At 42.6% G+C, this 26,372-nt stretch overlaps 2 protein-coding genes across 4 annotated transcripts; both read left to right on the top strand.

The window, feature by feature from the left end:
* The first annotated feature begins 553 nt into the window (after nt 1-553).
* On the top strand, nt 554-8,631 carry LOC100462578 (cancer/testis antigen family 45 member A10). Its single transcript, XM_024240619.2, has 5 exons — nt 554-889; nt 4,317-4,491; nt 6,430-6,678; nt 7,057-7,150; nt 8,376-8,631. Exons 2-5 carry the CDS (start codon nt 4,323-4,325, stop codon nt 8,431-8,433), a joined length of 570 nt encoding a protein of 189 aa, XP_024096387.2. The 5' UTR covers nt 554-889; nt 4,317-4,322; the 3' UTR covers nt 8,434-8,631.
* A 9,263-nt stretch (nt 8,632-17,894) lies between these two features.
* LOC112128541 (cancer/testis antigen family 45 member A10) lies at nt 17,895-25,867 on the top strand. Of its 3 annotated transcripts, none has more exons than XM_024240618.2 (5): nt 17,895-17,978; nt 21,555-21,729; nt 23,666-23,914; nt 24,293-24,386; nt 25,612-25,867. In XM_024240618.2, exons 2-5 carry the CDS (start codon nt 21,561-21,563, stop codon nt 25,667-25,669), a joined length of 570 nt encoding a protein of 189 aa, XP_024096386.2. In that variant the 5' UTR covers nt 17,895-17,978; nt 21,555-21,560; the 3' UTR covers nt 25,670-25,867. The 3 variants fall into 3 exon arrangements, with proteins under 3 accessions (XP_024096386.2, XP_024096384.2, XP_024096385.2); XM_024240616.2 differs by having other exon boundaries at nt 17,895-18,133; XM_024240617.2 differs by having other exon boundaries at nt 17,895-18,150.
* Nucleotides 25,868-26,372: the final 505 nt, after the last annotated feature.

Here is a 26,372-nt window from a genome sequence, read left to right as displayed (position 1 = left end):
TTCTGTATTTTTAGTAGAGACAGGATTCACCATGTTGGTCAGACAGACTGGTCTCGAACTCTTGACCTCAGGTGGTCCAGCCCCTTCGGCTACTCAAAGTGCTGAGATTACAGGCTTGAGCCACTGTGGCGGGTCGGGGTTGATTTTAAAACACAACCCCCTGAAATGAAAATTTCAGTTTGTTGTTGTTGTTTTTCTTTTTCTTTTCTTTCTTTCTTTCTTTCTTTTTTTTTCTGAGATGGGGTCTCCTCTACCGCCTGGGCTGGAGTGTGGTGGCTCACTGCTACCTCCGCCTCCCGGGTTCAAGCGATCCTCCCACCTCAACTTCCCGAGTAGTTGGGACCACAGGCGCGAGGCCACCAGGCCCGGCTCATTTGTGTGTTTCTTTCTTTCTTTCTTTTTTTTTCTTTTTTTTTTTTTTTTTTTGATTGGTTGGTTGCTTTGTAGAGCCGGGGTCTCACTATGTTACCCAGGCGATTTCATCCCGCTGTGTGAGAAGGTTCTGTATTCCTCTGCTTATGTTGCTGTGCAGTTGTTACTGAAGGTCGCCTGTAGAGGGCGCCAGAGTCAACGAAGGGGAAGGCTGCGCTTCCCGGTTCTCTGGGGCACGAGGCTTCTCCTCAGGACTCTGGCGCCCCCAACAGGTTCCCAGTGTTCGGTTGGGGCAGGCACGCTGTGGCTGGCTACTTCCCTTCCTTCCATCCCCCTTGGGCCAAACGGGATCAGTGCTTCTGGTGAGACGCTTCCCCATGCACATCACTCCCAGGTGCCCTAGGGGGCACATTTCCCACAACTCCCAGAGGGCAGGTTTCTAGAAAGTGCCACCAGTGGGGAGGCGCCACAACTTCACTGCCATTTTGTGAGGTGCCGCCGTCTCTCCTCCAGCAAGGTCAGGACTTCAGGACCGTGAGTGGGCAGTTTTTCCCTGGATGCTTTAATTTCGCCCTGGAAAGTGTCCTTTTTCCTCAGGAAGAGTCTTTTCTGTGGTGTTCTCTGTCCGGTGTGTGGGAGGGCTCCCTTGGGGAAGTGGTTCAGCTCTGGGGACACCGCCATGGGCGCCTGTGTCAGCCGCGGGGGAGCGATTTCCTTGGGCACCCCGTCTAGGCTATGTTGTGGGGCCGGGGGCTTTTCTTGGGGGCTCCCTCTCGGTGATGGAAAAGGCGACTTCTCCTGCTGAAATGACCTGAGCCCGGGGGGTGGGGGCCATGCCTTCGTTGCCTGTGTTGGCCTCTGGTGGGGCGGTGTTTCTTTCCCGCTCAGTCGCTGTCCTGAGGGGGGACTCTGCCCTGGGGACACTATCTGTGCTCATGGAACGTGGTGGGGGTGGCTGTGCCCCGGACACATGACCGTAGCCCTGTAGGGTCACTGTCGGGGGCTTTATCTCAACCTCTGATGGACCCTTCCTTGCGTGCTGATGTCGGCCGTGAGGCGCATTTGTCCTCGGATGTCGCTTGCTCTCACCTAGAATGTGTTGGCTTTTCTTTGGTTCTGCTTATCCCCGTTGTGGACGCTTACTGGATGCTTTCTCTTGGTGCTGGGTTTTTAAAATTATCATCTGTAGGTGCTCTCTCCCGGTGCTGCGGGGGAAAGGGGTAACGTTCCTTGGATTCTCTAAGCCTATGGTGGGACTCAGGGAGCTCTGTGTCAGCCATGAAGGAGGCCACATGACCTTGGGAACTCTGTCTCGACCCAGGTTGGGGTGCTTTTCCTCGCTTGGTTGATCTCAATTCTGAAGGAACTCTTTCCCGGGATTCTATCTGATCTTTCAGCCACAGCCTTAGGTGTCTGTGTGGGAATGGGAGTCCAGAAATATTCGAAGGTTCCAGCTGTGCCACATTCGAACAGTCGCCGTACAGTTAGTTTTTCATTCCAGCCACTCTGATGGGGTGTGCAGTGATCTCTCCTTATGTCTACACTCGCATTTCTCTGCTGATTAATGAGATCGAGCACCTTTTTAAAAAAGTGTTTTTATTTATTGATTTTTGTTTGTCTTTTGAGACGGGGTCTCCCTCTGTCACCCAGACTGGATTGCAGTGCCACCGCACCCAGCTATTTATTGTTTTCTTTTTGTTTTTTTTTTTAGCACCATTTTATGTGTTTATTGGTCATTTAACTATGTCTTTTATGAAGTTCCTTTTCAGGTATTTTCTCCCAGCTTTTACTGAGATGTTTGTATTTTAAAAATGGATTTGTAGTTTCCATATATTCTGTATTTGAGTTATACGCACAGGTACACAGGCGTATATGTACATATATAAAAATACATATATAATTTTAGTATCTTCTATAAATCTTTTTTGCTTTTACACGATCTCAATAATGTGTTTTAGATGAATAGATTCTCTTAATTTTATTAATCAGTGTATTATTTATAGATAGTGCTTTTTATTATTTTAAGAAACATCTTTGCCTCACCCATTGCCATTACGATAATATTCCTTTTTTTAAAATTATACTCTAAGTTCTGGGACACATGTGCAGAACGTGCAGGTTTGTTACATAGGAAGACACACACCATGGTGGTTTGCTGCACCCATCGACCCGTCATCTACATTAGGTATTTCTCTAATGCTATCCCTCCGCTAGCCCCCCACCCCCTGACAGGCCCCACTGTGTGATGTTCTCCTCCCTGCGTCCAAGTGTTCTCATTGTTCAGCTCCCACTTATGAGTGAGAACATGTGGTGTTTGGTTTTCTGTTCCTGTGTTAGCTTGCTGACACATGTCCCTTCAAAGGACATGAACTCATTCTTTTTTATGGCTGCATAGTATTCCGTGGTGTATATGTACCACATTTTCTTTATCCAGCGTCGTGGAAGGCACCCGTAATTGCAGCTACTCAGGAGGCTAAGGCAGGAGAATTGCTTGAACCCGGGAGGTGGAGGTTGCAATGAGCAGAGACTGTGCCACTCCACTCCAGCCTGGGTGACAGAGCGAGGCTCCGACTCAAAAAAAAATAATGTCTTCCAATGCATGGAAATAATATTTTTCTCCATTTACTGCAGTCTTGAATTTCTCTGAGTGATGTTTTATAATTTTTGTGAAGTACTCTGGCACATCTTGATTAGACTTATTCCTAAATATTTGATGTTTTTGGAACTGTTTTTAATGACATTTGAAATCTCATATTCTAATTATGTGTTGCTATTAATTATACAGAAATGCCAGTGGTTTTCATTATATCTAGTATGTTGACTAAATTTGCTTATTAACCATAATGATTTTATTCTTCTGCATTTTTCTATGCACAGAACAATGTCATCTGTGGATAATGACATTTTTATTTCTTTCCAAATTTTAAACTTATTATATTTTCCTGATGCTATGGCACTTTTTAGAACCTCCAGTAAATTGTTGAATGGGTAGTGGACATCTTTGTCTTGTTTTCAAACTCAGGGAGAAAACACTGATATGTCACTATAAAGTATGGCATTTACAATTTTTTTGTACATATGCTAACCAGAATAAGAAAGTTGCCTTTTTTCTAAGTTGGTGATAGTTTTTATCACAAATGGACTTTAAACATTGACCCATGTATGAAAATGATCATGTGGTGTTTCCCTGTTTTGTTGTTGTTGTTGTTGTTGTTGTTAATGTGGTGCACTACATTTATTGATATTCAAATGTTGCCTTTCTGCAGTATACTCCACCATGGCTGATGTATGTCCTTTTTAAGTACTAGTACATTTTATTTGCTCACCCTTAGTTTGGAATTTTTGTATCTAAGTTCAGGGGTGATCTTGGCTTGTATTTTTGGCTTGATCTTGTTGTTTTTCTTGCTTCTAAAGTCCTTGACAGATGTTGTTATCAGTTTTGTATCAATCTTCTAATAAGGGTTCCTAATAAGGGTTAATACAGATTGGTTTACACATCTATTTGAATATATAAGCATAAATACTTATATATTAAATATATATCATGTATAATATAAAATTTAAAATATAATGTATAATAAGGGTTAATATGGATTGGCTTATACATCTATTTTTTCTAATAAGGGTTAATACAGATTGGCTTATACATCTTCAAATAGGTAATAATGTTTTTATCTGTTTTTGGTTGATGACAGCTGCTTATTCTGCAAGCATTCTGATTGATTTGGTTATACCATCTTTCTTCTGTTTTACTTAGTGTACATTAAAATTAAGTTTCTCTTCCTGAGAACAGAGTGTTTGTTGAGACTTGGTAAATCTTGGCTCATGATTAAAATTGAAATTAATGATTCAAAGTCTTGGTTGTATACACATATGCAGATTTTGCCATTTTGTGATTGTTAGATGTTTGTCGTGAATGGAGTATGTTCATTGATGTTTTTCAGGAAACAATGACCGATAAAACAGAGAAGGTGTCTGTAGATCCTGAAACCGTGTTTAAACGTCCCAGGGAGTGTGACAGTCCTTCATATCAGAAAAGGCAGAGGATGGCCCTGTTGGCAAGGAAACAAGGAGCAGGAGACAGTCTTATTGCAGGCTCTGCCATGTCCAAAGAAAAGAGTAAGTAAGCCTGTCCTCACCTCCTCTTCATGCTGTATCCAGTGCAGTCAGCCTCCTGCCTCATCCCCTCCAGAGAAACTGTCCTTGACAAGGTCAACAATTTCGGCTGACATTGCCATTAATTTCTCAGCAGCATTTGACAGTTGTTCACTCACTTCTTCATGAAAACCTTCTAGGATTTCCATTTCCCACAATCTTTTTTTTTTTTAATTTCTTGTCTTGATTGGTGAATCTCTATCATTTTTTTCTTGAGAAGGTGTTTCGCTCTTCTCAGCCAGGCTGGAGTGCAGTGGCGCGATCTCGGCTGACTGAAATCTCCGTCTCCTGGTTTCAAGTGATTCTTCTGCTGCAGCCTCTCGAGTAGCGGGATTACAACCACCAGCCACCACACCCAGCTAATTTTTGTAATTTTAGTAGAGATGGGGTTTCGCCATGTCGGCCAGGCTGGTCTCGAACTCCTCACCTCAGGTGATCCACCCACCTCAGCCTCCCAAAGTGCTGGGATTACATACATGAGCCACCGCCCCCGACTCCATCATTGTTTTTTTTCTACATTTCTTTTTCTTCTCGTCTCTAAATACTGTAAAAACTTCCTGAACCCCAGCCTCTCTCTCTCTCCTTCTATTCCACTCTGCCACGATCAATCACTGGGCTCCTGTGATACCTCCATGTTTCCCGTTATTTCCCACATCAAACACATACCCTCCAAACCTGCAGCCGGGTCATGATGTTGGCATGTAAATCACGTGATGCCAGGTCGCTCCTGAACACCCATCCTCAACACTCCTAAGCACTCAGAACCGACTGTGAAGCAGCTTTGGTCTGCGAGGTTCCGCGTGGCCTGGCCTCCGTCACCCTCTCCTAACACGGGCCCCATCATCTCCTGACTCTCTCTCCTACTGTCCTTCACCCCGTAGTGCCCGGTCCATCCCCACTCCAGCCCATATCCTTGGCCTCACCGCAACCTGGAACTCCCCCTCTGCCTCTGCGCAGGCAGCTCTGCTTCTTCCTTCAAGCCCTGCCCAAGGGTACCTCCACAGAAGGCTCTGCCCAACCAGCAGCAGCTCCTGGGGCTACCTCTGCTGCTGTTGCCCACAGGCCTGTGGACTGCTTCCTTACCACTAGCCCAACACTGTATGTTTCATTTGCTCATTGTGCACATACTGTCTGACCGCCCCGTGAGGTTGTGAGCTCCACAAGGGCAGGGAACGTTGCTCTCTGGGCTGTTTACTGCTGATCCCCAGCTACTGGCACGCTGTCTGCCACAGACGATGAATAAATGAGAGGTGGCAGACCTGGAGTGAAAAGAAGGTCACTTTTGTGAGACAGAAAGGAAGGATGAGGAAAATCATACACTAAAAGGGACTTTTTGGTGATGGAGTGCGCATAGAACTTTCAGCAGTAATAGCCGCCTCTATTTTCTCAGAATATGTTTGACATAACAGGAGACCGGTTGAGTTGTATCCCAGTTGTCTGGGTTCCAGCTCAGTAAAGCATGGCAGTTTGTAAGTGAATTTGAGAAATCATGATATCAAGTGAGACTTGCTGCTTTCAACTTGTAAAGCATAACAAGCTGAAACTATCCCATGAGTACCAGGGATCTGTGAATGTTGCTTTAGAGTTGTACTGTCTTACTTGGTTTCCATATCTATTCATAGGGCCAGAAAATAAGAGGTGGTTTTATTGTATTATGTGTCCTGGCCTCAGTTTGTGAGGCCTGGGATTTCTCCCTGGTGTATCCTCCCATTTATGAAATAAACAATTCCCTAGAAACTGAGGAGCACATAGATGTACCCAGAGGGGTGATGAAACACACATATCTCACAGCTCAACTTCTCAGTTTGGTTTCCAGATCTGTCATTCATGAGGTCTATATGGAGGGGAAAGAAAGTGGTCAAACTCCAACTGATGGCTTTTACTCAAAATTTGTTTCACCAGAGCTTATGACAGGAGGTGCTCTTCCACCCAGCCAATTGGATTATCAGATTGATGACTTCACTGGTTTCAGCAAAGATGGGATGATGCAGAAACCTGGTAGCAATGCACCTGTGGGAGGAAACGTTACCAGCAGTTTCTCTGGAGATGACCTGGAATGCAGAGAAACAGTCCCTTTTCCTAAAAGCCAAGAAGAAATTAATGCTGATATAAAATGTCAAGTGGTGAAGGAAATCCGATGCATTGGACGAAGTAAGTAGTGTAAGAATGTCTGTTTTATAAAACTATAGGAAGTCACTCTTTCTATGATTCAGAAGATATCCATGTTACCTCTTGAGGCTCATTCTTTGCCAGAGTTGAGATTGCACATAATTTATGGTGGTTCCTCTTTTCTTTGACTAAAGCATAGTACATTTTTTCTTTTTCTTTTCTTACTTGGTTATGGTTAAAGGAGTTACATTCGTATGTATGTGCAGGTGTCTTTTTTATTATTTAGGTTTTGTATGTGCAGGTATCTTGAATTAAGCATTTAAAACATTTTAGCCTCTGAAGCAGGATTGCTAAGGTGTAGATTCACTTCTATTCTTCTTTATATTTGATAATACTGAAGTTTTTTTTAAACATCTTCAGAATATGAAAAAATCTTCAAAATGCTTGAAGGAGTGCAAGGACCTACTGAAGTCAGGAAACGATTTTTTGAATCCATCGTCAAGGAAGCAGCAAGGTGGGTAGAAATAGGAACTGTCCAAGTCCAATTTCTTTAAGCACTTGGGCTCAATAGAGTACTGGGGGTGAGTGTGGGGGAACAGCCCCTGCCTTGCGTTTCTCAAACCCTGGTCCTCACTCATAGTTATGGCTGTCTCCACAGTTACTTAGGCTAATGTTATCTGAATCTAACTCATTCTTCGAATACTATGGAGACTTCCATTCTCACCATAGTCTGAGGTGCGCATTGTCCCTCAATTGACACTCTTTGTATTTGCTAGACTACCTCTTTTTAAAAAATTTTGTGTAGGTACGTAGCAGATGCATATATTTCTGGGGTATATGAGATATTGTGATACAGACAACAATGTGTAATAATCACATCAAGGTAAGTGGGGTTTCCATCACCTCAAGCTTTTATCCTTTGCGTTACAGACAATACAGTTATACTCTTCATTAGTTTTAAATGTACAACTAAATTATTACCGACTATAGTCACCCTGTTGGGCTATGAAATACGACATTTTATTTATTCCATACTCCTACCTATTAATCATCCCCACTTCCCACACCCCCCACCCCCACTAACCTTTGTAGCCTCTGGTAACTGTCATTCTACTCTCTACCTCCACTAGTTCAGTTGTTTTACATTTTTACTCCCCAAAATAAGTGAGAACACGTGAAGTTTGTCTTTCTGTGCCTGGCTTATCTCACTTAACATAAGGACCTTCGGTTCTATCCGTGTTGTTGCAAGTGACTGAATCTCATTCTTTTTTTTATGGCAGAACAGTATCATATGGTGTATGTGTACCATATTTTCTTTATCCATTCATCTGTTGGTGGACACTTAGGTTGCTTCCAAATCTTGGCTACTGTGAATGGTGCTGTAACAAACATGGCAGTGCAGATATCTCTTCAGTACACTGGCTTCCTTTCTCTTGGGTATATACTCAGCAGTGGGATTGCTGGGTCATTTGATAGCTGCATTTTTAGTTGTTTGAGGAACCTCCAAACTGTTCTTCATAGTTGTAGTAATTTATGTTCCCACCAACAGTGTATGAAGGTTCCCTTTTCTCCACACCCTTGCCAGCATTTGTTATTGCTGGCTAGACTACCTCTTACCACACAGATACATTTCTATTTCCATGCTGACTGTTACTTCATCTTTCTATCCGTCACAGTGCTTCCTACAGCATAGATTCTTTGGCTATCTTTTGGTTAATGACATGTCTCTTTCTTTTCAGATGTATGAGACGAGACTTTGTTAAGCACCTTAAGAAGAAACTGAAACGTATGATTTGAGAATACTTGTCCCTGGAGGATTACCACACCCCAAATGCATAATCTCGTTAATGATTGAGGAGAGAAAAGGATCAGATTGTTGTTTTCTACGATGGAGCAGGATATTGCTGAAGTCTCCTGGCATATGTTACCGAATCAAATGGCCTTCCAGAGGCTAAGAAATTTCTGTTAGTAAAAGATGTTCTTTTTCCCAAAGCATTTTATTTGAAAGGATAACTTGTGTTTTGGTTATTTTGTATTCCCACCTGTGCTGGTAGATATTATTAACCCATTAGGTAAATACTATTACCGTCGTGGTTTCTGCAGCAGCGCACATTGTTGTAGCTGGTATTTATAACTACCTTCTTTCAGTACCCATTTTGCATTCCCTTTGCCCTAAGATAGCATGTCAGTTGGTCATGATGCTTGGCCTGGCAGGATGACTCAAACCTTCATTACAGAAGAGTCTGAACCATTAGATATCCTGCCTGGATGGGGTTGCTGTGATTTTCCATTAACTCTAATCGAAAAACACGGGAGGACTAAGAAGCTCTCTAGACATATCAGAGATACTCTTCCTTAGCCCCTGGTGCAGTGGGAACCCGATCTCGATGTTGAAATCTGTATCAGTCAGCCTTCCACGAAAATGCAGAACTAATGGGAGATTTTAATGTGTGTGTGCACATGTAATACACATTATACCTGTGTGTGTGTCTGTGTGTTGGTAGGGGGCTTTATATACACACACACACACTTTATAATCTCCCATTATACATATAATACACATTATACACATTACACACATATATACACCCCCATATATATATATGCGTGTGTGTGGGTGTGTATCCAATATATATGATAAAGGTAGTTCCTAGATAGGATTGGCCTGATACAATAATTTGGAGCTGCAGTAGCAGTCCCTGTAAGGCTGTTGTCTCCAGATATGACTTGCACATTCTATGCTTTTTATTTTATTTTATTTTTAAGACGGAATCTTGCTCTGTTGCCCAGGCTAGAGTGCAGTGACACGATCAAAAGTCACTGCAACCTCCACCACACCCTGGTTCAAGTGATCCTTCTGCTTCAGCCTCCCAAGTAGTTGGGATTACAGATGCAGCACAGGTGCCATCACGCTGCTAATTTTTGTATTTTTAGTGGAGATAGGGTTTTGCCATGTTGTCCAGGTTGGTCTCGAAACCTGGCCTCAAGTGATCTGCCCATCTCAGCCTCCCAAGGTGCTAGGATTACAGGCATGAGCCACTGCACCTGGTCCATTCTATGCTTTTTTTTTTTTTAAATTCATTCATTCATTTATTCAACAAATATTAATGGTGTCAGGTACTTTTCTCTTTTTTTATTATACTTAAGTTTTAGGGTACATGTGCACAACGTGCAGGTTTGTTACATATGTATACATGTGCCAAGTTGGTGTGCTGCCCCCATAAACTCATCATTTAACATTAGGTATATCTCCTAATGCTATCCTTTCCCCTCCCCACACCCCACAACAGGCCCCAGAGTGTGATGTTCCCCTTCCTGTGTCCATGTGTTCTCATTGTTCAATTCCCACCTATGAGTGAGAACACGCGGTGTTCAGTTTTTTGTCCTTGCGATAGTTTGCTGAGAATGATGGTTTCCAGCTCCATCCATGTCCCTACAAAGGACATGAACTCATCATTTTTCATGGCTGCATAGTATTCCATGGTGTCTATGTGCCACATTTTCTTAATCCAGTCTATCATTGATGGACATTTGGGTTGGTTCCAAGTCTTTGCTATTGTGAATAGTGCCGCAATAAACATCTGTGTGCATGTGTCTTTATAGTAGCATGTTTTATAATCCTTTGGGTATATACCCAGTAGTGGGATGGCTGGATCAAATGGTATTTCTAGTTCTAGATCCCTGAGGAATTGCCACACTGACTTCCACAATGGTTGAACTAGTTTACACTCCCACCAACAGTGTAAAAGTGTTCCTATTTCTCCACATCCTCTCCAGCATCTGTTGTTTTCTGACTTTTTAATGATCGCCATTCTAATTGGTGTGAGATGGTATCTCATTGTGGTTTTGATTTGCATTTCTCTGATGGCCAGTGATGAGTATTTTTTCATGTGTCTGTTGGCTGTATAAATGTCTTCTTTGGAGAAGTGTCTGTTCATATCCTTCGCCCACTTCTTGATGGGTTGTTTGTTTTTTCTTGTAAATTTGTTTGAGTTCATTGCAGATTCTGGATATTAGCCCTTTGTCAGATGAGTCGATTGCAAAAATTTTCTCCCATTCTGTAGGTTGCCTGTTCACTCTGATGGTAGTTTCTTTTGCTGTGCAGAAGCTCTTTAGTTTAATTAGATCCCATTTGTCAATTTTGGCTTTTGTTGCCATTGCTTTTGGTGTTTTAGACATGAAATCCTTACCCATGCCTATGTCCTGAACGGTATTGCCTAGGTTTTCTTCTAGGGTTTTTATGGTTTTAGGTCTAACATGTAAGTCTTTAATCCATCTTGAATTAATTTTTGTATAAAGTGTAAGGAAGGGATCCCATTTCAGCTTTCTCCATATGGCTAGCCAGTTTTCCCAGCACCATTTCTTAAATAGGGATTCCTTTCCCCATTTCTTGTTTTTGTCAGGTTTGTCAAAGATCAGACAGTTGTAGATATGCGGCTCTACATATTTATTTCTGAGGGAGGGCTCTGTTCTGTTCCATTCGTCTATATCTCTGTTTTGGTACCAGTACCATGTTGTTTTGATTACTGTAGTCTTGTAGTACAGTTTGAAGTCAGGTGGCGTGATGCCTCCAGCTTTGTTCTTTTGGCTTAGGATTGACTTGGCAATGCAAGTCTATATCTCTGTTTTGGTACCAGTACCATGTTGTTTTGATTACCGTAGTCTTGTAGTATAGTTTGAAGTCAGGTAGCGTGATGCCTCCAGCTTTGTTCTTTTGGCTTAGGATTGACTGGGCAATGCAGGCTCTTTTTTGGTTCCAAAATCAATGTACAAAACTCACAAGCATTCTTATACACCAATAACAGACAAACAGAGAGCCAAATCATGAGTGAACTCCCATTCACAATTGCTTCAAAGAGAGTAATATACCTAGGAATCCAACTTACAAGGGACGTGAAGGACCTCTTCAAGGAGAACTACAAAGCAGTGCTCAATGAAATAAAAGAGGACAAAAACAAATGGAAGAACCTTCCATGCTCATGGGTAGGAAGAATCAATATCGTGAAAATGGCCATTCTGCCCAAGGTAATTTATAGATTCAATGCCATCCCCATCAAGCTACCAATGACTCTCTTCACAGAATTGGAAAAAACTACTTTAAAGTTCATATGGAACAACTTTCATGTCGGTGGAATCACTTTGTTTTCCCCTGTTGAAAAAATTCCTCAATGTGTAACTAAGTCCTCTAGTCCAGCAGAGCCAAAAGTTGGCTTCTTGACGCACAGTTTGCTTCTTGAGCATAAGAAGCAACATTTTGTTACTAGATACCCAAGAGTAATAGTGAGAGAAGGCCCGCATATTGCCTCCTTCATTCTTGAAGTCATAAATGTGGCTATGGGAGAAATGGTTCCATATACTTGAGGCCGGGATTCAGCTTTGCCACTTTCTAGATTGTTAGCTAGGCCACACAAGGTGCTGCCACAAAGCTGCAACTACAATTCAGGCTTTAAAAGGTCCTCCAATGTTGTATGGAGCCAGCCATTTCAGGATGTTGAAGAACATCACAAGACTAGTGAAACACATTAGCATGAGCCCATTCCCATACTTCGTTTCCTGTAAAGTGAGTTTGATGTTTAAAACTGGTGCAGTGTGGAATACCACGATGGTGGATACAGCCTTTCCTAATACCACAGTATTGATTTCCTTGAAGTTCCGTGGGTGGGAATGAAAATCCATATGCAGAATAAGTGTCTATTTGAGCAAGATCAAAGTGATACCCCTTCAACTGTGGAAGCAGACCCAAGTAATCACAGTGCTACCTGGAAGCTGACTGACCACTCTGGGACATGATGCCATATTGGGGACTCAGTGCTGGTCTCTGCTGCTGTCAGATTGAATAGTGTGCAGTGGCTGCAGTGAGATGGACCTGGTAAATGAACGTTCATGTTGCCAAACCCGTAAATAATCTTTATCTCAGCCACCATAATCATGATGCACCATTACTGCTTAGAAGATAGAGGGGTGCACCCAAGTAGGTATGGAGGTGTCTCAGGTAGCTTAGAGTGGCCTCAGCCAAGACCGCAAGTATACGGCTACCTCAGTTCCACAACTTTAAGAAGTTAGACCTGCCCGTAACCCAAATGAGCTTGAAAACAGTTTCTCTCTGAGTCCTCAGTTAGTCAGCAGCCTGGTTGATACCCTAAGTTTGATTTTGTGAGATCCTAAGCGGAGAAACCAATCCAGGCTGCATGGATTTCTGATCTACAGAACTGCTTATATATTTGTGTTGTTTTAAGCTGCGGAATCGGGGACAATTTCTTTTGCATTAGTAACAAACTTAATAGATGTGGTGCCTGTATATTCTGAAGTAACAAATGAAAATCAGGCATGATGTTTTTTATTTTCTAGTCAACTGGTCACAGGGAACTCCACATGAGACCACAGGTGCAGGATTAGGGAAGCTTCTCTTTTTCTGGGCCCCGGTCCATGCTAGCAGGGTTTCAGGCACTTGTCAATGGGTCACGGTACTGCACAACATTTAGGTATATGCTAAAACAAGCATCTATTATGCAACTCGTTTCATGTTCCTTATTTAGTGGTAAGAAAGGCAAGATGTAAGAACTTACGGTTCACCTTATATCCACCATCTTGACATGCCGGACTACCAGATTGTTAAACGCTTCACTCAGTTAGAAGGCCCCTGATTTTGTGTGAGAATTATTTCTCACATAATGTCTTGCAAGTGTGTTGTTACTGTGTCTGGATTAGTTGCTACCCCCTTTTCAGTCAGCATAATGTCATCACTGCAAAGAATGGTGTCACATCTGGTTTAAGAGAAAGGTGGCCATTTTCCCTAAGAACTCGTTTAGAATATAAACCTAGAGAGTTGATATAAGCTTGAAATAGGAAATGATAGTACATTGCTGTCCTTCCTAGCTGAATCGAAACTCTGGTCTATGACAATCACTGAAAGAAAGCAAAACATTCACCTGATCAATATTGTATATCAGGTTCCGAGGGATGTCACAGTTGCTGACACAACAAAACCACCTGTAGTACAGCAGCTGCAGTTGGAACAACAATTTGATTAAGTTTATGGTGCAATCTCGGCTCACTGCAACCTCCACCTCCGGGGTTCAAGCAGTTCTCTTGCCTCAGCCTCCTTGTGTAGCTGGGACTATAGAAAAGCATTATCACCCCTGGCTAATTGTTTGTATTTCTTAGTAGAGACAGGGTTTCACCATGTTGGCCAGGCTAGTCTCAAACTCCTGACCTCAAGTGATATGCCCACCTCAGACTCCCAAAGTGCAAGTGCGAGCCACTGCGCAGGGCCCTGGCTATTTTTTGTATTTTTGGTAGAGATGTGGTTTCGCCACGTTGGCCAGCCTCCTCTGGAACTCCTGACCTCAAGCGATCCACCCACTTCTGCCTCCCAAATCCTGGGATTACAGGCGTGAGCCACTGTGTCCGGCGAAAACTTCACTTTTAAGTGAAACGCAGAAGCAAAATCCGATAATCAGAAAATGAGATACTGCATGTTCTCATTCATATGTGGGAGCTAAATAATGGGTACACATGAACATAAAGGTAGAAACCATTGACTCTGAGGACTCCAAAATGGAGGTAGAGAGGAGGGAGGGAGCGGGTCGGAGGGTTGAAAAACTACCTATTGGATACTCTCTTCACTATTTGGGTGATGGGTTCACTAGAAGCCCAAACCCCGGCATTATGCAGTTATATCCAAGTGAGAAATCTGTACATGTACCCTTCTGGCATCTCTAATTTTAAAAAGGTTGAAAAAGAAAGCTTCAGTTTTAAATCTTAACCAAATATACATGAAAAGGATTACTATACTTGGACACCTTTACAGGTTTCTATGTTAGTTTTTGGTATTAAAGCAGAAACCTGTTCCTCGACCACTTTATTAATTGTATATCCTCTTTGTACAAACATCCAAAATAGAAGACTGTCACTTTTGGTTCTGTAACTGTGATTCTTGACTGCAGTCTTCTACAGCTTCTACAGAATTAATGGTCCCTAGTATCTGCCATTCTCCAATTGCCCTGGGTTGTGAAATCGCTGCCGTAGTAAACATTTCACTGATAATTAGAGTTTCTGGAAACATGCAGGGCTCGTTATTTCAGAGTGACTCCATTTGGGCATTCTGGTGGATGGCCTACAGGTTTTCTTGCAGAGTATACTAGAGTCTCCAGAATGAATAACTCTAGGGACTTGAGGAACTAGCACTTTCCAGAATTTTGGAAGCCAAGATACAAATATTGGTTTTCTCAAAAGCAATGCAAGTGGGAAGGAAAATCCGTATCTAGACTAAATGTCTGTTCAGGTAAAAAGAAAGCACTTCTCTTCTTATAATAGAAGTGATCTATTGTAATCCACATACCAACTAGTGGCTGGCAGATCATTCTGGAGTCTGGTGCCGAATTGGGGGCTTAGTGTTGGTCTCCATTCCTGGAAGATCGTTCACTCAGCAATGACCGTAGCCAGGTTTGCCATGGTGAGTGGAAGTCCATGCTACTGCGCATAATCTCCATCCTTGACAGTTTGACCACTTTGTTTGTTGAGCCCGTAAGATTGTGACACAAGTGTTGGGGAAAGAGGCTGATTAATACCTAGATAATAAGTACCTTATCCATCTGATTATTAAAATTCTGCTCTGCTGAGGATACCCTTTGCTGAGAACTCTCATGAGACCCCAATATCTTCACATTGTATGTCCGTTTGGACAGGCCTGTCCACATATTTCTTTTTCTCAGATCTTCTTGTCACACATTTTTAATCATGTGTTCTCAAAGTCCCTGACAATTCAGCGAATGAGTGGGACACAGCCTATGCATGATACATATGTACACATCTGGATATGCCTCCTCCAAGAAGGTGCACTGCTCAAAGTTCTTCCCTCTGGGAGGATTTCCCTTCATCACTGTCCTTCAGGGCTGTCCCAGTCAGGACTGTCGTATGCAGCTGTCCACTTGTGGCTTGTGTGGTAGGCAGGATTCTAATTAAGCCCCACCAAGATTCCAGTCTCATGGTTATTCAATCAAATACTCCTATGAGTACTGCTCTGGTGGGATTTTTTTAATGTAAAAAATGAGTATTTTATTTTAATAGCACTAGAGGAAACAGACAAAACAACTATGTTCCTACATCGAAGTGAAAACAATGTTTAAGCTTTCTTATCAATCAAATATATTCCAAAAGAAAATGTGTTCTATGAAGGTTCTGAAGCACAGGCAAATATTAACACAATAGGCTAAGAAGCTGTAATACTGAATATGAATCTCTTCTAACAGGGTACTTAACAAACATAATTTTAATTTTAATTTTAATTAATTAATTTATTTTGAGACGGACTCTCCCTTTGTCCCCCAGTGACAATGGATCTCTGCTTCTTTGGAGTGCAGTGACGTGATCTCTGCTCACTGAAGCTTGCACCTCTCAGGTTCAAGTGATTCTCCTGCCTCTGCTGCCCTAGTAGCAGGGAGTACAGGTGCCCACCACGGTGCCTGGCTATATTTTTTAATTTTAATTTTAATTTTTTTACAAACATAACTTTTGAATTACAAAACCAGTGAAGTAATCCCTTCCAAATAATTGTGTCAGTAGTGAAACTGCTTGTTCCGTTAAAACTAAAAATTTCGCTGTAATATTTTTTACCACTATGGACAATTCAAGTAAATTTTGCTTCACTTAAAATAAGTTGTGAAAGTGGAAAAATGGGCCGGGCGTGGTGGCTCACCCCTGTAATCCCAGGACTTTGGGAGGCCAAGGCAGATGAATCACTTAAAGTCAGGAGTTTGAGACCAGCCTGGCGAACATTGTGAAACACCGTCTCTACTAAAAATACAAATATTAGCCGGGCATGGTGGTGCATGCCTGTAATCCCAGCTTCTCAGGAGGCTGAGGAAGGAGAATCGCTTGAACCTGGGAGGCACAGTTTGCAGTGAGCCGAGATCATGCCACTGCACTCCAGCCTGGGTGACAGAGCCAGACTGTCTCAAAAAAAAAAAAAAGGTGGAAAAATATACAAAGTTCCAGATTAAAATGATTAATAGATGCAATATAATAAGGTTTCCCCTCCTTTCTTTTTTTCTTTCTTTCTTTTTTATTTTTTCTTTTTTTGTTTTTTTTGTTTTGTTTTGTAGACAGTCTCACTCTGTCACCCAGGCTATAGTGCAATGGTGTGAACAAAGGTCAATGCAGCCTCAACCTCCTGGTGTCAAGCCTCCCAAGCAGCTGGGACCACAGTTATACGCTCAGCTAATTTTTGTATTTTGTGTAAAGACAGGGTTTCACCATGCTGCCCAGGCTGCTCTTGAACTCCTGGGCTCAAGGAATCCACCCATCTTGGTCTCCCAAATTGCTGGGATTACAGACGTGAGCCACCGCACTGGGGCCCTCATTTTTCTTATCAATTAACAATAATGGTTACCTTTAACAGATAGAGGTTGACTTTATTTATTTGTATTGATTGATTGATTTTTATTTTTAGACAGAGTCTCACTCTGTTACCCAGGCTGGAGTGCAGTGGCATGATCTCAGCTCACTGCAAATTCTGCCTGCCCGGTTCAAGCGATTCTCCAGCCTCAGCCTCCCAAGTGGGATTATAGGTGCATGCCACTACGCCCGGTAATTTTCTGTATTTTTAGTAGAGACGGGATTCACCATGTTGGTCACACAGACTGGTCTCGAACTCCTGACCTCAGGTGGTCCAGCCCCTTCGGCCTCCCAAAGTGCTGAGATTACAGGCTTGAGCCACTGTGGCGGGTCGGGGTTGATTTTAAAACACAACCCCCTGAAATGAAAATTTCAGTTTGTTGTTGTTGTTTTTCTTTTTGTTTTCTTTTCTTTCTTTCTTTCTTTCTTTTTTTTTTTTTTTCTGAGATGGGGTCTCCTCTACCGCCTGGGCTGGAGTGCGGTGGCTCACTGCTACCTCCGCCTCCCGGGTTCAAGCAATCCTCCCACCTCAACTTCCCGAGTAGTTGGGACCACAGGCGCGAGGCCACCAGGCCCGGCTCATTTGTGTGTTTCTTTCTTTCTTTCTTTCTTTCTTTTTCTTTTTTTTTTTTTTTTTTTGATTGGTTGGTTGCTTTGTAGAGCCGGGGTCTCACTATGTTACCCAGGCGATTTCATCCCGCTGTGTGAGAAGGTTCTGTATTCCTCTGCGTATGTTGCTGTGCAGTTGTTACTGAAGGTCGCCTGTAGAGGGCGCCAGAGTCAACGAAGGGGAAGGCTGCGCTTCCCGGTTCTCTGGGGCACGAGGCTTCTCCTCAGGACTCTGGCGCCCCCAACAGGTTCCCAGTGTTCGGTTGGGGCAGGCACGCTGTGGCTGGCTACTTCCCTTCCTTCCATCCCCCTTGGGCCAAACGGGATCAGTGCTTCTGGTGAGACGCTTCCCCATGCACATCACTCCCAGGTGCCCTAGGGGGCACATTTCCCACAACTCCCAGAGGGCAGGTTTCTAGAAAGTGCCACCAGTGGGGAGGCGCCACAACTTCACTGCCATTTTGTGAGGTGCCGCCGTCTCTCCTCCAGCAAGGTCAGGACTTCAGGACCGTGAGTGGGCAGTTTTTCCCTGGATGCTTTAATTTCGCCCTGGAAAGTGTCCTTTTTCCTCAGGAAGAGTCTTTTCTGTGGTGTTCTCTGTCCGGTGTGTGGGAGGGCTCCCTTGGGGAAGTGGCTCAGCTCTGGGGACACCGCCATGGGCGCCTGTGTCAGCCGCGGGGGAGCGTTTTCCTTGGGCACCCCGTCTAGGCTATATTGTGGGGCCGGGGGCTTTTCTTGGGGGCTCCCTCTCGGTGATGGAAAAGGCGACTTTTCCTGCTGAAATGACCTGAGCCCGGGGGGTGGGGGCCATGCCTTCGTTGCCTGTGTTGGCCTCTGGTGGGGCGGTGTTTCTTTCCCGCTCAGTCGCTGTTCTGAGGGGGGACTCTGCCCTGGGGACACTATCTGTGCTCATGGAACGTGGTGGGGGTGGCTGTGCCCCGGACACATGACCGTAGCCCTGTAGGGTCACTGTCGGGGGCTTTATCTCAACCTCTGATGGACCCTTCCTTGCGTGCTGATGTCGGCCGTGAGGCGCATTTGTCCTCGGATGTCGCTTGCTCTCACCTAGAATGTGTTGGCTTTTCTTTGGTTCTGCTTATCCCCATTGTGGACGCTTACTGGATGCTTTCTCTTGGTGCTGGGTTTTTAAAATTATCATCTGTAGGTGCTCTCTCCCGGTGCTGCGGGGGAAAGGGGTAACGTTCCTTGGATTCTCTAAGCCTATGTTGGTACTCGGGGAGCTCTGTGTCAGCCATGAAGGAGGCCACATGACCTTGGGAACTCTGTCTCGACCCAGGTTGGGGTGCTTTTCCTCGCTTGGTTGATCTCAATTCTGAAGGAACTCTTTCCCGGGATTCTATCTGATCTTTCAGCCACAGCCTCAGGTGTATTTGTGGGAATGGGAGTCCAGAAATATTCGAAGGTTCCAGCTGTGCCACATTCGAACAGTCGCAGTACAGTTAGTCTTTCATTCCAGCCACTCTGATGGGGTGTGCAGTGATCTCTCCTTATGTCTACACTCGCATTTCTCTGCTGATTAATGAGATCGAGCACCTTTTTAAAAAAGTGTTTTTATTTATTGATTTTTGTTTGTCTTTTGAGACGGGGTCTCCCTCTGTCACCCAGACTGGATTGCAGTGCCACCGCACCCAGCTATTTATTGTTTTCTTTTTTTGTTTTTCCACCATTTTGTGTGTTTATTGGTCATTTAACTATGTCTTTTATGAAGTTCCTTTTCAGGTATTTTCTCCCAGCTTTTACTAAGATGTTTGTATTTTAAAAATGGATTTGTGGTTTCCATATATTCTGTATTTGAGTTATACGCACAGGCACACAGGCGTATATGTACGTATATAAAAATACATATATAATTTTAGTATCTTCTATAAATCTTTTTTGCTTTTACACGATCTGAGTAATGTGTTTTAGATGAACAGATTCTCTTAATTTTATTAATCAGTGTATTATTTATAGATAGTGCTTTTTATTATTTTAAGAAACATCTTTGCCTCACCCATTGCCATTACGATAATATTCCTTTTTTTAAAATTATACTCTAAGTTCTGGGACACATGTGCAGAACGTGCAGGTTTGTTACATAGGAAGACACACACCATGGTGGTTTGCTGCACCCATCGACCCGTCTCTACATTAGGTATTTCTCTAATGCTATCCCTCCCCTAGCCCCCCACCCCCTGACAGGCCCCACTGTGTGATGTTCTCCTCCCTGCATCCAAGTGTTCTCATTGTTCAACTCCCACTTATGAGTGAGAACATGTGGTGTTTGGTTTTCTGTTCCTGTGTTAGCTTGCTGACACATGTCCCTTCAAAGGACATGAACTCATTCTTTTTTATGGCTGCATAGTATTCCGTGGTGTATATGTACCACATTTTCTTTATCCAGCGTCGTGGAAGGCACCCGTAATCACAGCTACTCAGGAGGCTAAGGCAGGAGAATTGCTTGAACCCGGGAGGTGGAGGTTGCAGTGAGCAGAGACTGTGCCACTCCACTCCAGCCTGGGTGACAGAGCGAGGCTCCGACTCAAAAAAAAAATAATGTCTTCCAATGCATGGAAATAATATTTTTCTCCATTTACTGCAGTCTTGAATTTCTCTGAGTGATGTTTTATAATTTTTGTGAAGTACTCTGGCACATCTTGATTAGACTTATTCCTAAATATTTGATGTTTTTGGAACTGTTTTTAATGACATTTGAAATCTCATATTCTAATTATGTGTTGCTATTAATTATACAGAAATGCAGTGGTTTTCATTATATCTAGTATGTTGACTAAATTTGCTTATTAACCATAATGATTTTATTCTTCTGCATTTTTCTATGCACAGAACAATGTCATCTGTGGATAATGACATTTTTATTTCTTTCCAAATTTTAAACTTATTATATTTTCCTGATGCTATGGCACTTTTTAGAACCTCCAGTAAATTGTTGAATGGACAGTGGACATCTTTGTCTTGTTTTCAAACTCAGGGAGTAAATACTGATATGTCACTATAAAGTATGGCATTTACAATTTTTTTGTACATATGCTAACCAGAATAAGAAAGTTGCCTTTTTTCTAAGTTGGTGATAGTTTTTATCACAAATGGACTTTAAACATTGACCCATGTATGAAAATGATCATGTGGTGTTTCCCTGTTTTGTTGTTGTTGTTGTTGTTGTTGTTAATGTGGTGCACTACATTTATTGATATTCAAATGTTGCCTTTCTGCAGTATACTCCACCATGGCTGATGTATGTCCTTTTTAAGTACTAGTACATTTTATTTGCTCACCCTTAGTTTGGAATTTTTGTATCTAAGTTCAGGGGTGATCTTGGCTTGTATTTTTGGCTTGATCTTGTTGTTTTTCTTGCTTCTAAAGTCCTTGACAGTTGTTGTTATCAGTTTTGTATCAATCTTCTAATAAGGGTTCCTAATAAGGGTTAATACAGATTGGTTTACACATCTATTTGAATATATAAGCATAAATACTTATATATTAAATATATATCATGTATAATATAAAATTTAAAATATAATGTATAATAAGGGTTAATATGGATTGGCTTATACATCTATTTTTTCTAATAAGGGTTAATACAGATTGGCTTATACATCTTCAAATAGGTAATAATGTTTTTATCTGTTTTTGGTTGATGACAGCTGCTTATTCCGCAAGCATTCTGATTGATTTGGTTATACCATCTTTCTTCTGTTTTACTTAGTGTACATTAAAATTAAGTTTCTCTTCCTGAGAACAGAGTGTTTGTTGAGACTTGGTAAATCTTGGCTCATGATTAAAATTGAAATTAATGATTCAAAGTCTTGGTTGTATACACATATGCAGATTTTGCCATTTTGTGATTGTTAGATGTTTGTCGTGAATGGAGTATGTTCATTGATGTTTTTCAGGAAACAATGACCGATAAAACAGAGAAGGTGTCTGTAGATCCTGAAACCGTGTTTAAACGTCCCAGGGAGTGTGACAGTCCTTCATATCAGAAAAGGCAGAGGATGGCCCTGTTGGCAAGGAAACAAGGAGCAGGAGACAGTCTTATTGCAGGCTCTGCCATGTCCAAAGAAAAGAGTAAGTAAGCCTGTCCTCACCTCCTCTTCATGCTGTATCCAGTGCAGTCAGCCTCCTGCCTCATCCCCTCCAGAGAAACTGTCCTTGACAAGGTCAACAATTTCGACTGACATTGCCATTAATTTCTCAGCAGCATTTGACAGTTGTTCACTCACTTCTTCATGAAAACCTTCTAGGATTTCCATTTCCCACAATCTTTTTTTTTTTAATTTTTTGTCCTGATTGGTGAATCTCTATCATTTTTTTCTTGAGACGGTGTTTCGCTCTTCTCAGCCAGGCTGGAGTGCAGTGGCGCGATCTCGGCTGACTGAAATCTCCGTCTCCTGGTTTCAAGTGATTCTTCTGCTGCAGCCTCTCGAGTAGCGGGATTACAACCACCAGCCACCACACCCAGCTAATTTTTGTAATTTTAGTAGAGATGGGGTTTCGCCATGTCGGCCAGGCTGGTCTCGAACTCCTCACCTCAGGTGATCCACCCACCTCAGCCTCCCAAAGTGCTGGGATTACATGCACGAGCCACCGCCCCCGACCCCATCATTGTTTTTTTCTACATTTCTTTTTCTTCTCGTCTCTAAATACTGTAAAAACTTCCTGAACCCCAGCCTCTCTCTCTCTCCTTCTATTCCACTCTGCCACGATCAATCACTGGGCTCCTGTGATACCTCCATGTTTCCCGTTATTTCCCACATCAAACACATACCCTCCAAACCTGCAGCCGGGTCATGATGTTGGCATGTAAATCACGTGATGCCAGGTCGCTCCTGAACACCCATCCTCAACACTCCTAAGCACTCAGAACCGACTGTGAAGCAGCTTTGGTCTGCGAGGTTCCGCGTGGCCTGGCCTCCGTCACCCTCTCCTAACACGGGCCCCATCATCTCCTGACTCTCTCTCCTACTGTCCTTCACCCCGTAGTGCCCGGTCCATCCCCACTCCAGCCCATATCCTTGGCCTCACTGCAACCTGGAACTCCCCCTCTGCCTCTGCGCAGGCAGCTCTGCTTCTTCCTTCAAGCCCTGCCCAAGGGTACCTCCACAGAAGGCTCTGCCCAACCAGCAGCAGCTCCTGGGGCTACCTCTGCTGCTGTTGCCCACAGGCCTGTGGACTGCTTCCTTACCACTAGCCCAACACTGTATGTTTCATTTGCTCATTGTGCACATACTGTCTGACCGCCCCGTGAGGTTGTGAGCTCCACAAGGGCAGGGAACGTTGCTCTCTGGGCTGTTTACTGCTGATCCCCAGCTACTGGCACGCTGCCTGCCACAGACGATGAATAAATGAGAGGTGGCAGACCTGGAGTGAAAAGAAGGTCACTTTTGTGAGACAGAAAGGAAGGATGAGGAAAATCATACACTAAAAGGGACTTTTTGGTGATGGAGTGCGCATAGAACTTTCAGCAGTAATAGCCGCCTCTATTTTCTCAGAATATGTTTGACATAACAGGAGACCGGTTGAGTTGTATCCCAGTTGTCTGGGTTCCAGCTCAGTAAAGCATGGCAGTTTGTAAGTGAATTTGAGAAATCATGATATCAAGTGAGACTTGCTGCTTTCAACTTGTAAAGCATAACAAGCTGAAACTATCCCATGAGTACCAGGGATCTGTGAATGTTGCTTTAGAGTTGTACTGTCTTACTTGGTTTCCATATCTATTCATAGGGCCAGAAAATAAGAGGTGGTTTTATTGTATTATGTGTCCTGGCCTCAGTTTGTGAGGCCTGGGATTTCTCCCTGGTGTATCCTCCCATTTATGAAATAAACAATTCCCTAGAAACTGAGGAGCACATAGATGTACCCAGAGGGGTGATGAAACACACATATCTCACAGCCCAACTTCTCAGTTTGGTTTCCAGATCTGTCATTCATGAGGTCTATATGGAGGGGAAAGAAAGTGGTCAAACTCCAACTGATGGCTTTTACTCAAAATTTGTTTCACCAGAGCTTATGACAGGAGGTGCTCTTCCACCCAGCCAATTGGATTATCAGATTGATGACTTCACTGGTTTCAGCAAAGATGGGATGATGCAGAAACCTGGTAGCAATGCACCTGTGGGAGGAAACGTTACCAGCAGTTTCTCTGGAGATGACCTGGAATGCAGAGAAACAGTCCCTTTTCCTAAAAGCCAAGAAGAAATTAATGCTGATATAAAATGTCAAGTGGTGAAGGAAATCCGATGCATTGGACGAAGTAAGTAGTGTAAGAATGTCTGTTTTATAAAACTATAGGAAGTCACTCTTTCTATGATTCAGAAGATATCCATGTTACCTCTTGAGGCTCATTCTTTGCCAGAGTTGAGATTGCACATAATTTATGGTGGTTCCTCTTTTCTTTGACTAAAGCATAGTACATTTTTTCTTTTTCTTTTCTTACTTGGTTATGGTTAAAGGAGTTACATTCGTATGTATGTGCAGGTGTCTTTTTTATTATTTAGGTTTTGTATGTGCAGGTATCTTGAATTAAGCATTTAAAACATTTTAGCCTCTGAAGCAGGATTGCTAAGGTGTAGATTCACTTCTATTCTTCTTTATATTTGATAATACTGAAGTTTTTTTTAAACATCTTCAGAATATGAAAAAATCTTCAAAATGCTTGAAGGAGTGCAAGGACCTACTGAAGTCAGGAAACGATTTTTTGAATCCATTGTCAAGGAAGCAGCAAGGTGGGTAGAAATAGGAACTGTCCAAGTCCAATTTCTTTAAGCACTTGGGCTCAATAGAGTACTGGGGGTGAGTGTGGGGGAACAGCCCCTGCCTTGCGTTTCTCAAACCCTGGTCCTCACTCATAGTTATGGCTGTCTCCACAGTTACTTAGGCTAATGTTATCTGAATCTAACTCATTCTTCGAATACTATGGAGACTTCCATTCTCACCATAGTCCGAGGTGCGCATTGTCCCTCAATTGACACTCTTTGTATTTGCTAGACTACCTCTTTTTAAAAAATTTGTGTAGGTATGTAGCAGATGCATATATTTCTGGGGTATATGAGATATTGTGATACAGACAACAATGTGTAATAATCACATCAAGGTAAGTGGGGTTTCCATCACCTCAAGCTTTTATCCTTTGCGTTACAGACAATACAGTTATACTCTTCATTAGTTTTAAATGTACAATTAAATTATTACCGACTATAGTCACCCTGTTGGGCTATGAAATACGACATTTTATTTATTCCATACTCCTACCTATTAATCATCCCCACTTCCCACACCCTCCACTCCCACTAACCTTTGTAGCCTCTGGTAACTGTCATTCTAGTCTCTACCTCCATTAGTTCAGTTGTTTTACATTTTTACTCCCCAAAATAAGTGAGAACACGTGAAGTTTGTCTTTCTGTGCCTGGCTTATCTCACTTAACATAAGGACCTTCGGTTCTATCCGTGTTGTTGCAAGTGACTGAATCTCATTCTTTTTTTTAATGGCTGAAGAGTATTCTATGGTGTATATGTACCATATTTTCTTTATCCATTCATCTGTTGGTGGACACTTAGGTTGCTTCCAAATCTTGGCTACTGTGAATGGTGCTGTAACAAACATGGCAGTGCAGATTTCTCTTCAGTACACTGACTTCCTTTCTCTTGGGTATATACCCAGCAGTGGGATTGCTGGGTCATTTGATAGCTGCATTTTTAGTTGTTTGAGGAACCTCCAAACTGTTCTTCATAGTTGTAGTAATTTATGTTCCCACCAACAGTGTATGAAGGTTCCCTTTTCTCCACACCCTTGCCAGCATTTGTTATTGCTGGCTAGACTACCTCTTACCACACAGATACATTTCTATTTCCATGCTGACTGTTACTTCATCTTTCTATCTGTCACAGTGCTTCCTACAGCATAGATTCTTTGGCTATCTTTTGGTTAATGACATGTCTCTTTCTTTTCAGATGTATGAGACGAGACTTTGTTAAGCACCTTAAGAAGAAACTGAAACGTATGATTTGAGAATACTTGTCCCTGGAGGATTACCACACCCCAAATGCATAATCTCGTTAATGATTGAGGAGAGAAAAGGATCAGATTGTTGTTTTCTACGATGGAGCAGGATATTGCTGAAGTCTCCTGGCATATGTTACCGAATCAAATGGCCTTCCAGAGGCTAAGAAATTTCTGTTAGTAAAAGATGTTCTTTTTCCCAAAGCATTTTATTTGAAAGGATAACTTGTGTTTTGGTTATTTTGTATTCCCACCTGTGCTGGTAGATATTATTAACCCATTAGGTAAATACTATTACCGTCGTGGTTTCTGCAGCAGCTCACATTGTTGTAGCTGGTATTTATAACTACCTTCTTTCAGTACCCATTTTGCATTCCCTTTGCCCTAAGATAGCATGTCAGTTGGTCATGATGCTTGGCCTGGCAGGATGACTCAAACCTTCATTACAGAAGAGTCTGAACCATTAGATATCCTGCCTGGATGGGGTTGCTGTGATTTTCCATTAACTCTAATCGAAAAACACGGGAGGACTAAGAAGCTCTCTAGACATATCACACGTACTCTTCCTTAGCCCCTGGTGCAGTGGGAACCCGATCTCAATGTTGAAATCTGTATCAGTCAGACTGCAACGAAAAGGCAGACCTAATGGGAGATTTTAATGTGTGTGTGTGTATTTCATACACACACACACATTAAAATACACACACACACA

The sequence above is a fragment of the Pongo abelii genome, chromosome X (genome assembly GCF_028885655.2).
Source record: "Pongo abelii isolate AG06213 chromosome X, NHGRI_mPonAbe1-v2.0_pri, whole genome shotgun sequence".
In the NCBI taxonomy this organism is placed as follows: Eukaryota; Metazoa; Chordata; class Mammalia; order Primates; family Hominidae; genus Pongo; species Pongo abelii.
The sequence above is the reverse complement of the archived record's forward strand: the minus strand, read 5'-3'. Positions and strand labels throughout refer to the sequence as shown.